Source organism: Biomphalaria glabrata, chromosome 7 (assembly GCF_947242115.1).
Source record: "Biomphalaria glabrata chromosome 7, xgBioGlab47.1, whole genome shotgun sequence".
NCBI classification, from domain to species: Eukaryota; Metazoa; Mollusca; class Gastropoda; family Planorbidae; genus Biomphalaria; species Biomphalaria glabrata.
Genome location: NC_074717.1, coordinates 23,675,694 through 23,687,220, shown reverse-complemented (window position 1 = coordinate 23,687,220; position 11,527 = coordinate 23,675,694). Strand labels below are relative to the sequence as shown.

General features: G+C 31.2%; 1 protein-coding gene across 2 annotated transcripts; it reads right to left on the bottom strand.

Moving 5' to 3' along the window:
* Positions 1-1,044: 1,044 nt before the first annotated feature.
* LOC106072383 (dynein regulatory complex subunit 4-like) lies at positions 1,045-9,439 on the bottom strand. 2 transcript variants are annotated; one of them, XM_056034530.1, is made up of 10 exons: positions 9,281-9,439; positions 7,860-7,967; positions 6,959-7,156; positions 6,214-6,420; positions 5,346-5,606; positions 4,728-4,895; positions 4,240-4,326; positions 3,101-3,310; positions 2,210-2,275; positions 1,045-1,823 (listed from the first exon to the last, which is right to left on the bottom strand). In XM_056034530.1, the coding sequence occupies exons 1-10, from the start codon at positions 9,281-9,283 to the stop codon at positions 1,674-1,676; spliced, it is 1,458 nt and encodes a 485-aa protein (XP_055890505.1). In that variant the 5' UTR covers positions 9,284-9,439; the 3' UTR covers positions 1,045-1,673. The 2 variants fall into 2 exon arrangements, with proteins under 2 accessions (XP_055890505.1, XP_013088196.2); XM_013232742.2 differs by lacking the exons at positions 7,860-7,967; positions 9,281-9,439 and adding an exon at positions 7,625-7,736.
* Between the last annotated feature and the right edge of the window lie 2,088 nt (positions 9,440-11,527).

Genomic DNA, 11,527 nt, shown 5'->3' with positions numbered 1-11,527 from the left:
GCCATCAATTCCTAGGCTAGTCTACTACAACTGTACTTCAGTTGCTTAGATTTTAATTGATATGATGGTGCAAAAAAATATCTAGAATTTGACTGCTTAAAATCCAGGAGGTGCAAGTGCACCATCTTGCACCTCCCTGCCCATGTATAGATCAATATTAGGCATTATAGAGTTTTGCAAGATGTCTGTACTGAACACTTTTGGTGAAATATTTTAATCCATCAACAATTTATGGTCCTTCTTGTTTATGATCCAGTCTATACCTACTTTAAAATACCATTTACATAAGTCTGTAGAGTCTACATTAGTCAATATTTTCTGGAAAAAAAAAATTTTACTTCCTGTGCTTATGACAGACTCCATTTGGTTGTTTGGACCACCTGCTGAAATGAAAGTAAAACTAAGTGAACTAATTCAGGAAAAACTGTTTCCTGTCTGAATGGTACTTGGAAAGATGTTCTAGCCTAGTGTAAAAAAATATATTAGTTGTATGTTGTAATGGATCCAGAATATTATTTCTAAAGGATATCCCAATGGTTTGTGGTGAGCAGTTCATAGGTGATCAAATCTTTTACTGTTTAAACAAATAGTTGCACTGATAGAATAAAACATTCAACTAGCTGTGTTTTTAATCAAATATGTATTTAGTAATACTCAAGAAAAATGCTTGTATTCTCTAGCATCACAAATAATATAAATTGTTAAAAACTCAATGTGTTGTAATAACATTCTAGATTCAGTCATGTGTCAGTGTCTGTCCCAGTTTCTATCATCCATTTTTTTAAAATCAGTTTTGCTTTTAGAAAACTTTTTTTTTTTGACAACTTGGTAACAATCGATATTGTCAATTCTTATAAGAACCAGATAATTTGTAATTTCAAATTATTTAATGTATATGTTTATAAAGTTAAAAAAATTAAGATCTCTAATTCATTTTTTTTCAACATTATAATTCTGACTTAAGTTGGTACAGTAAACAACATATAATCAATCAAGCAAACAGCACAACCAAATGGATTCAAATAAACAAACGAAATTATAAAATCATTATATAAATTATATAATATATATGTATATAAATAGTTTTTCATTTGCATTCCTAGATACAATGTACATACAGCTGATGTTGTGTGTACTGGTTACCAAAACTTGACAAAGAGACTTCTATATTAATTTTACCTCTTGAATGTTATAAGTAAAAACAAATGGTTTAAAGCAAAGTAGACTAAATTAAATTGTGTATAACTATGTCTCTTAAGTACTTCAATACTTACATAGATTTGTCTTGTGTGTGAAAAATGGAGCTTATTACATTATATGAAATTTTTAAATATCCTATTACCCTATCAGAATACAACAATGACGTACAAAAAGTGTCCTTTGCTGTTAACAGAATTAAAAGTACCAGTACTGGTATGCAAATATAACACAATATGCTATTAAGATGGAAATCTACTTTTGAAATATAAGAATAGTTTTGGGGTTACTTTTTCTGCTAACTTTAAATTTATTTATGTTTAGATGCATTTGAAAGTGTGATTTCATTGAAATAAGCACAAAGAAATCTTGAAGTGATTCTCAGAATGTGCAAAAGTTCATATATCCTTTTAAGTCCTAACAAGATCTATTTCCCAAGAGTGGTTGCTGTACAAAGTACAGTTTTAAATGTCCAATCACGTCGGAGCAGAGACCAAACCTGCTGGGCCATGGCCGAGAGTCTGACCTCCGACAGTACTTTCCAAGGGCTTGAAACCAAGTTCTTCAGTTGGAATGCCAAACTGATGGAGTTTGGACTCATATGTGCGAAGCAAGTCATTATGAGCCTAATTAGGATTAGATACAAATAAATGACTTTAATGAAAATAATAAAGTTCTTTAACTATTAACTATACATTTAATACAATAATTATCTGGCCTAAGGAAATAGGATGTTATGACAGTCACAACATCCTTATTAACATTTGGCTTAGAAAAAAAATTCAATTAACACTATTTGTCTTAAACAAAGATAAACTTTAGTTTAGAAAATCCTTTTCTTTTTAACTTTGATTTTTGACTAGGCTACGAACTTAAGATGCAAAATTAAATTTTCTATTAATTTAAATAATTACTAAATTCATTGGACTTCATTTTTTTTATTAACTTGCTTTTGTGTATTAAAAATGTTTTGACTGAACAACAATTGTACAAAAGACTGGCCAAGACTCACCTTACAGACTCTTGCCAGCTCATACTGAAGATCTTTGATGGCACTATTCTTAGAATCAAGCACATCCTGTGACAAAAAATTGACTTTATTAATGTATCAATTAGCAATATAATCAAGGTATGAAATTTTGATGAGACATAATGGCTTTGAGGTAGATAGTGTTGAATTCAATTCCTTGTCTAGTGAATTAGCATTTTATATTTGAAAAAAATATGTATTTTGTCCATTAATTTTCAATTGTAGTGAACCAATAGGGTGAAGTAATAGTCACATGGTATAGAAAAGCAAACAGTTGGCAATAGAATACTAATCTGTATGTTATCTTTGATGAAAACTTTAAAATGTCAAACAAATTAATTACTTTTACTTTGAAAAATAAAATTGGAACAAATTTATATACATTTAAGAAATCTAAAAAAAATGTCAAAATAAAACCCTGTAAACAAAAATGAGTATACGACTTAAAATAATCCAATAATTGAAGATGAAAAATAGACATTGAATTTTAAAATGGATTTCTTTAACCAGTCATGTCCAATTAATTAAGGTCACATGTTTGTTGACTTGGTTACTCTTACTGGAATCTCTGTTTTTTAGATGGTCCCCTGCCTTAAAAGTTGGTTTATCCCTCTTATTTTCTTTTATATGGTCTCCTGCTTTAAAGTATGGCTTATACTTATTTTTTCTTTTAGATTGCCCCTTCCTTAAAGTATGGATTTTTTTTTCTTTTGTTTTAGATGGTCCCCTTAATGTATGGCTTATATATCCCTTTTTCTTTTTGAGTTTGTTGGGATTTCCTGACATTTCCTATAATTTGTTAATTTTTCAAACTATTTTAAATGCAACATTATTTCAGAATTGATGTACAGTTAAATTGTCTCCCATGCCTACCTCTAACTTCCTTGTCACTACTGTAAGTGCTGTTGGATCCAAATTTGAGGCAGACAATACTTCATTTAGTTGGGCTTCCTTCTTTTCTAGGGTGTCAGCAAGGGCAGACAATTTCTTTTCTAGCAATAGATTCTTAAAACTGGACTTTTGCTGGACTTCATGAACAGCCTTAAGGAACTTACTGTATAACTCATCTCTCTCTTCCTGGATCTGGAGACCAAGAAATTAAAATGTGAGAATCCATTACAACAGTCTCAAAGAACAAAGTTTTAAAAAAAAAAATAGCTCTATGTAAAGCTCTGACTACAGAGAATAATGTATTGATTAAATTGGGCAGCAGTGACATAAAGATAGCAATTAGCACATCAAAAAAAAAAAAAAAAAAAAATATTTAAATATGTTTACATCTGGTGGCTATGACTATAAACATTTTTTAAAAAATAAAAAGCTTATCTAAAAACTGTTGCTGGAGGATTTTTTTAAACCACCTTCCTTGACTGTTGTCTTCACAACTGCCACATGCCATCAATCAATAGCTTTAACTGCTTAGCAGGATTGAGGAACATTGCACAAGTGCTCTAAATTGCCTCACAGGATGGCAAGTAGTTAATTAAACAAACTTCCAATAAAATTCACAGAGTAAATGTTTAATGTTGGAATTTACAACCATGCAAACATTTGTAAATGTAGAGATTAACTATATATTTTTTTTAAAACATTTACACTTGATTATTTCATTAGTTTGTGATTGATATTAGAATAGTACGGTACTAGCTGCTTTAGATCTACTTAACAATTAACTTTTTCAAAAAATTTTATTAACATTTAAAACCTACTCTGTTTCTAGTATTAAGAATGTGCATTTGGAGATATGTATCACATTATTAAAAGAAAACACAAAATTTTAAACTTGATGGAGAAAGGTAATCTTGCTAAAAAAAAAAGACTTTATAAACAAAATGTAGAAAAATATTGAACTATTTAATATAGAAATATCTCAGATATATTTGTTAAATCTTATAATTTTTTTTTTAAATGTAAAATACTATTTAAATCTAATAATTATTTATACCGACTCAATAGTTAAAATGATCTGATCTAATAGAGTGCTTAGTTAAGTTAAGACAATCAAACTCTACCTTCTGGAATCTCTGCTCTAATACTTCATGTTCCCATTTCAAGGCTTTGAATTCATCTGTTAAATGTTTGACATGTCCCTTAGCATTCTAGATAGAAAGTGTCATATATATTATCAGCATGCATTTGGTAATGTTTAATCTTCTTTTCTAAAAAAATATTTTATTATCAAAAACATGCATGCAAATAAAGGCTACACTCAGACAAATATCATAAATTGACAAAGAAAACATTTCATCATTATATCTAGGCTTTTGATAAAGCTTTAAATTTAGTTATAAATAATGGCAATGTCTTTGATTCCGTTTATTAAGTTAAGGATGCGTGCAGTGTTTCACATAAAAATGCAGACCCAGTTGCAACCTTCATATTTTCCTGCATCTTGTGCAGACAAAGCCGTTGTCCGCTGGCAGTCTATTTAAGTTTTCTTTTGTGCCTGTAATCTATTTAAAAATGAACAGCCACTATTACTCTCAGTGCAATTACATACCTTGAGTATTTCTTTATCTTTCTCATAGTTTGCCAGTTGCCTCCTGAGATCCTCAACTTCCTCTCTAGCTTTCTGTAGGGGTTCAGCAAGCTTTTTATTCTCAGCTATGACCTCAGCCATCTGCTTCTCCATCCTTTCCTCTTTTTTCTTCATATCCTCCACTTGTTCCTGAAATATTGAAGTGAGTTCTCATACAGCAAAATAATTAGCTCAAAAATATTCATGGGACAAATTATCCAAAGTATTTTAAGCAGACATTATATCATTTTCATAGCAAAGCAAATTTGTCAAGAGAAAAAAAATATACATGTAGATGATTGTATATATAAAAGCAGCTAATTAAGTTATAAAGGAAACAAAACTTTTATGTGTTTGTAAAGCATTGTTTAAAAAAAGATTTTGTTAACAGTTTGGTCTTTAGGCTTCAAAGAAATATAATGTTCATTTTTTTTCCTTAAATTGTGATTATAATAATTTATTTTATTTAAATAGTAACTTACTATTTCTCATTAAATTCATTATCTATCAAGAAAGAAATAATTTAAAGTATAGATAAGCTTTCCTGTAAAAAGCTAATTTGAAAGTTAGAATGTATTACAAAAAAAGATTTATTCTTACCTTTAAGGTATTGATGAGTGCAAGATTGTTTAAAGTAATGTCATTGTAATAATTTTTTATATCACTAAAAGCTTTCTCATGGTTCTTCATCAAGGTATTGATCTGACCATTTTTCCTTTCTTCAATTTCATGGATTTCTGTCTTGCGTCGCAGGTCTAGTTCATCTCGCAAGCTTCTCATTTTTTTCTCATATTTACTTTCAATTTCTTTTGCTTGGCGCTCAAATGTATTTCTCAAGGCAGTCATGGCCTCATCATTTTTCTGCAGATTTAAAATAAATATAATGCTCTCAAACATGGTCCTTTTATGAGCATTAAATAGATTTTTACAGAACATTTGATTTTTTAAAATTACATTTATTATATGATATATGAAACACAATAGCCTGCAAATTTGTTAGCTTTCTTAATAGGAGATGTGTAATGGTCTTCAGTAAAAAACCAAGCTTAGAAATTAGAAAGCAACAGACTATTAAAAAAAACTTGGATGCATTTAGTTGGTTAACCCATATAGAGACTGGTAACAGTGAAGTACATCATGCTGAGTTAAACAGACTAAATAATTATTACAGTTTGATTTAGCAATAAAGATTCTAACTAAACAAGATCACTGCTTCTATGCACTAAATAATTATTACATTTTGATTTAGGAATAAAGATTCAAACTAAACAAGATCACTGCTTCTATGCACTAAATAATTATTACATTTTGATTTAGGAATAAAGATTCAAACTAAACAAGATCACTGCTTCTATGCACTAAATAATTATTACATTTTGATTTAGGAATAAAGATTCAAACTAAACAAGATCACTGCTTATTTGCTCTAACTCAAACAAAATCAACTATCAAGTACTAATGCACTAACCTTCTTCAAGTTCTTAATAACATCTTCATGTGCCAGTTCCTGTTCTTTGAGCTCAACTTTTAGAGCTCTTTTGTCTTTGCGAAGATCAAGCTCTGAAGAATAGTGATTGTCTTGGGACAGCTTAAGGGCTGCTGAACCTTCAGCTTTAAGTTCAGAAATATTGTTTTGATGTTCATATAGTAAATGCTTCACTTTTTGTTTGTAGACCTGGGAAAAAAAAGGTGAAACATAAACGCAGTCTTAAAATAATGAAATGAATAATAGTGACATTACATTTACATTATTACAGGAAAATTTAAACATCCCATAACAGAAGACTAAAAGTAAAAGTAATACATTGACCATAACTACAAATATATAACTATTAACAAAAAGGAAATGCTCAGAAAGACACAAAAATAAAAGCACATTTTTGTTCCACATGTTTGGATTAGTGCACACAAATCTTTCTTCTCATTTGTCATTAGAATACTGAAAGGATCAGACTGGACACCAATAACTGAGTAGAACTTAATGCTAAAATTAACAACAATGACTAAGTAAAGACATGGATATTACATGTGTTAATCTTCTTTTTTGAATAAAAAAACAACCTGTAATTTATAAAAAAAAAAAAAAATTAGATAGGGAGGGTTTTGTTTTTTTTCCCATTAAAAAGTAAAGAAATGTGTGATTAGTTTATAAAATGTAAGTATAAATGAAAACTATAACTAAATGTGCATGATATTAATGATAATGTTCTCACTTTAATCTCTATTTGATGTCTTTCCTCAGCATCTTCCATCTCCCTGTCCTTATTGCGAAGCTCAGCCTTTTTCTCTTCCAGCTGTCGCTTTGTGATTTCCCAAAATGTGTTAACTTTGTCTCTTTCCAACTGAAAGTAATTCCTCTCCTCCCTTTCACGCTCCAGTTCCTCTCTAATTCTTTGAACATGCTCTTCAAGCTGACAATACATGATTAATTCATTAATCACTTAAAATGGCTAAATACTCTATTAAATGGTTAATTACTCTGTTAATTATTTACAGTAAGTAAACAACAATATGGGTAGTTTAGTAAATTCTTTTTTTTAGATCATTTAAAAAAAATAAGTTATTAATGTCAGAAAAATCTTTAGGCAAGACAAAATACTGCAGACTTTAATGCTTATTTTTGTGTGTGAGTATGTATGTGAGAGTGTAAAATAGTTGTCTATTAAACTTTTTAAATATAAGAGTAATTTTAAAAACAAAATCAAACATTTAATAGAAAAAAAAAAAAACATAACTGTAACACTTTTTAAATTTTAGGTAATTGAAAAATGACAAGATTGCTTTGCGAAAACCCTTATGCCAAATTATCTAAGAGACAAGTGGCACTTTTACATTTTGCTGTAGGAAACATATATATATGGAGTTAGTTCAAATATTACCTGCTCTTTAGACATCTCTTCTGTGGGGATGCCATCAATCACTGTTGGCGCTCCCTTTTTTCCTCCCTTCTTTCCTGATTTCTTTCCTTTCTTGCCCTTTTTCCCTTTCCCTAATATGACAAAATTACAACGCATAACAAAAACTTTAACAATGCAACATGAACAAGAATTCTTTTAAAAGTTAACAAACGTAATAAGAAACCATTCCTTTTGAACATTTTTTTTTCAATTCTACCTGCTCTGGAGTCATCTCATCAGTAGGAATAATATCAATAAAACCTGACGATGTACTTCCCTTTTTCCCTTTCTTCCCTTTGCCCTTACCTTTTTTACCTTTAGGAGGCTGAAAAATAAATTAACAAATTAATCATTATAAAGTAAAAGCAAAAAATCTCATGCATAAAATGTATCCATAAATGATATTATTTATTATATATTTTGTACTAGTATGAGCTAGTTGTGCTATTTTATTGTTGGTAAGTTATAGAAAGAGCTAACAAAAAAAGTGATGCATTGATATGTAGTTTAAATTTTAATTAACAACAAAAGACTACAACTTTATTTATGCTCAGTGACAAGACAGCTTTGTAGTTAAATGATCATGAACGTTTTAAAAGCATCTTTAACAAATTAATTAAATTGCTGATTTGTGCAAAATGTAAATAATTTTTAAGTTTTGATAAAATCATTTTAGTTGTAGGCCTACTCATAGCAAGTTCATTGAATGGTAATACAATGTCTCAATCTCTGAGAGTTAGCTAAAAACAGTCATCATCATCAAACTCCATTTGAGTGATGGCTTGAGAGGCTCAAATCCTCTCTTGCAAAAACCCTGGACAGAAAGCCTGTTGTTTTGCATAGTGCATACATGTCACCATATAGGTAGAGAATTTCCGTTTTCCCAGACCTGTCGAGATGGAGATCAGCAAACAACAGTAGTCTAATGTATTATGTCAAGTCATGGTTAGATTTTTATAGTCCAACTCTTCTCAGTCACTTATTAGAAATAAGGAATGTATCATTCAGATTTTATTCTAGCCCATTAAAAATGTAGTTGTACATAAATAAATGTTCTATGTATACTTGAGTATATATATATAATATATACATCACACTGTATTGGCCATGATTTGGTATACTTCTTACCTAACTATAATTAATAACATAAATAATTACTACTACTAGTACTGCTAGTCTACTAAAATATAGTTGAAAATCATAGACTATGTACCTACTAGATCTTGAGATGACTAGATCTTAATCGGTAATTTACTTCTTTATCATGTAAATTATGAGTGCGTCTGGTGTGAATGTACACTTTGGTTTCTTATAGTTATAATGTTTTTTGTTTGGTGTAATGCACAAATTGTAAGACAAATTTCCTTACGGATAATAAAGATTATTATTATTATTATTATTATTATCATCTATTCTAGGGTTCCAAGACAAACACAAATTTGAAATATTCCAAATGCAAATTGCAAGTCTAAACAGTCACTAACAGTGACAGTTGAGTTGAGTGGGTCTTCCTCTACTATCATTTACTATGATAATGATCTACTTAGCTACTAATCTACTTTTCTAGTACGGTAGTAGTGATCTAAGATCGATTTGAATTAATTATGTTCTAATGCTAAATTGGTTAGAATATTTTACCATTTTGATCTAGTTTGTCCTCACTAGTCCACAGCAAATTGATTATATTAACATCACTTATTAGTCGTGTTTTTTTGTTGTTGTTTTTTTTAGTTCGTTGTCAAGCTTTAGTTTAGCTGTTGTTATGCCATTCGTCACAGCAACAACCCGGATATAATGTGAACTCTTTCCTTTAAGAGTTTAATAGAATACTAATATAAATGCTCGAATCACAGGTCAGTGGAACTTCGAAAATTAATTTATTTATTTTTCTTACCGTGGAAAGCCGATACACTGTGTTTTCTGCCTGTTCGTCTGTATGCCACGTTTAGGTATCGAAATCACAGGACAGTAGGCCTATAGTATAAGAATGTTTAAATATTGCATACAGTAAAATGAGAGTTTTTAAAAAATGTTTTGACACAAAGCTTTTCACAAATATATAATCATAAACCTAATAATGTTTAATCAATTAATGTCAATGTGGATTCTGTGGATTTGTTTTATAAGGCTGGTAATTGTAAATGTCAACTGTAAAAAGAGATGCTGCAATTCTTATTATATTTTTTGATGTGGGCCGTGGGCCTATATTTGTGAGAATAGAACACAGTTTTTTTTACAAGTTCAGTAGGTCTATTGAATATGTTTGTTTACATAGGCATATTGTGTGCTGGTAAGTGGACCATTTATATATTTGCGCTAGAAACTTCTTCAACTGTGGAAATTAGTCGCTATTCAATCCTACAGCTTTGTTAATTTAAATCTACCGTTTGCTTGCAGCTCAATTGTAAAGATTACAACAAGGCGAAATAAACACAGTAATCTTTAACTCCATCTTCATTCTTGATCTAGAATTGTTGATTTAAATCTACCGTTTGCTTGCAGCTCAATAATCTCCTTTGAGGAGTTTCATTTATGCCTACATTTTTCTTCCCTAGTGGACACGTTAGGGCGTAATCTTCTTTTTTGAAGTAACGTCTGTATTTTATAAGATAAGAAGATGAGATAAATGCAAACGATTTCTCAAACAAGCGTAGGCCTATAGATCTATCTATAAAACAAAATGGAAATTAATCCGCTGGCCACTTGATTTCAGCTGTGTCTTAATTCTTCAGAGACTGAAACAAAACTTACCGAGTTGATCGGGAAGATTCTCTCTTATTTATTCAGTTCTCCATGTCTCTGTTCGTGCAGAGAGTATGAAATCTCTAAACAACTTTTGATTTAGTAGAACAAACTTCATTCACAATAGCTGTCATTTCTTCACGAAATCTGCATCAGGGAAAGAGCGGGAAGGTTTTGCATTCTGCTATTTTATAGCTAGCGCTAAACGCAGAGGCGTCACCCGTGACCTTAACTATAACGTAGGTTTTTTTTTTTTTTTTGTGTGGCATACGGTAAGGACTGCGAGGCTTCTACACTCGCGAGGCCGTTGGCAGTCGTCCACGTGTCGCCTACGCCTTGCGCCGCCTCTGCCCCCTCGCAATCCACGACTTTTATGCTGGAGGTTTGGGAGCACCGGAATACAAAACTATCTAATGATTATTAAGTCAGAACCTCCCGATAGACGGCGGGCAAGGTTCGAACCCGGGACCATCGAGACAACAGTCCGCAGCAAATATCACATCATGTGCCAAATAAACATAACTATAACCGGAAAGGGGGTGGGGATATGAAGTGAAATTAGAATTCACGGTTAAGAGGTGTGTGTGTGTGTCTGTTTCAGTTCAGCGTAAGATACTAGAGTTTACGCGCCAGAAGCATGTTAGGGAATCGACAATAAAACGCGGGCCGTTTCATTGGACGTGGTGGAAAAAGGGAAAGTGTGTGGTTCCTTCCAGAATACTATGAAAGACAGCGGTACGATACACAGGATGCAAAAAAAAAAAAAAAAAAAAAGAGGGAGGATTTTTTCCGGTCGTTAATTTATTGAAAGTGGGAAAGAAAAGGTACCATGGGGGTTACTGGTAAAAAAAAAGGTGTATAGCCGGTGTTTATGAAACCCTATAGAACATATCATCGTAGGGATAATTCATTGTAGCCATATATGATATAGGCCTATAATAATAAGGCTAGTCTTAGGTCCGAAGATTAGTAAGGGATGAAGTATTTCCCGTGGCTGCACAGTCCCAGTTGTTACCTACATATTTTGCCACATCCAGGGCAAGCATAACCATTGTCCATAGGCGGTCGATTTAGATTTTCTTTTCGCCGTCTGCGTTTGACCTCCGCTGCAGATTTTCTTTTGGTCTCAAATGTGTATCCCGC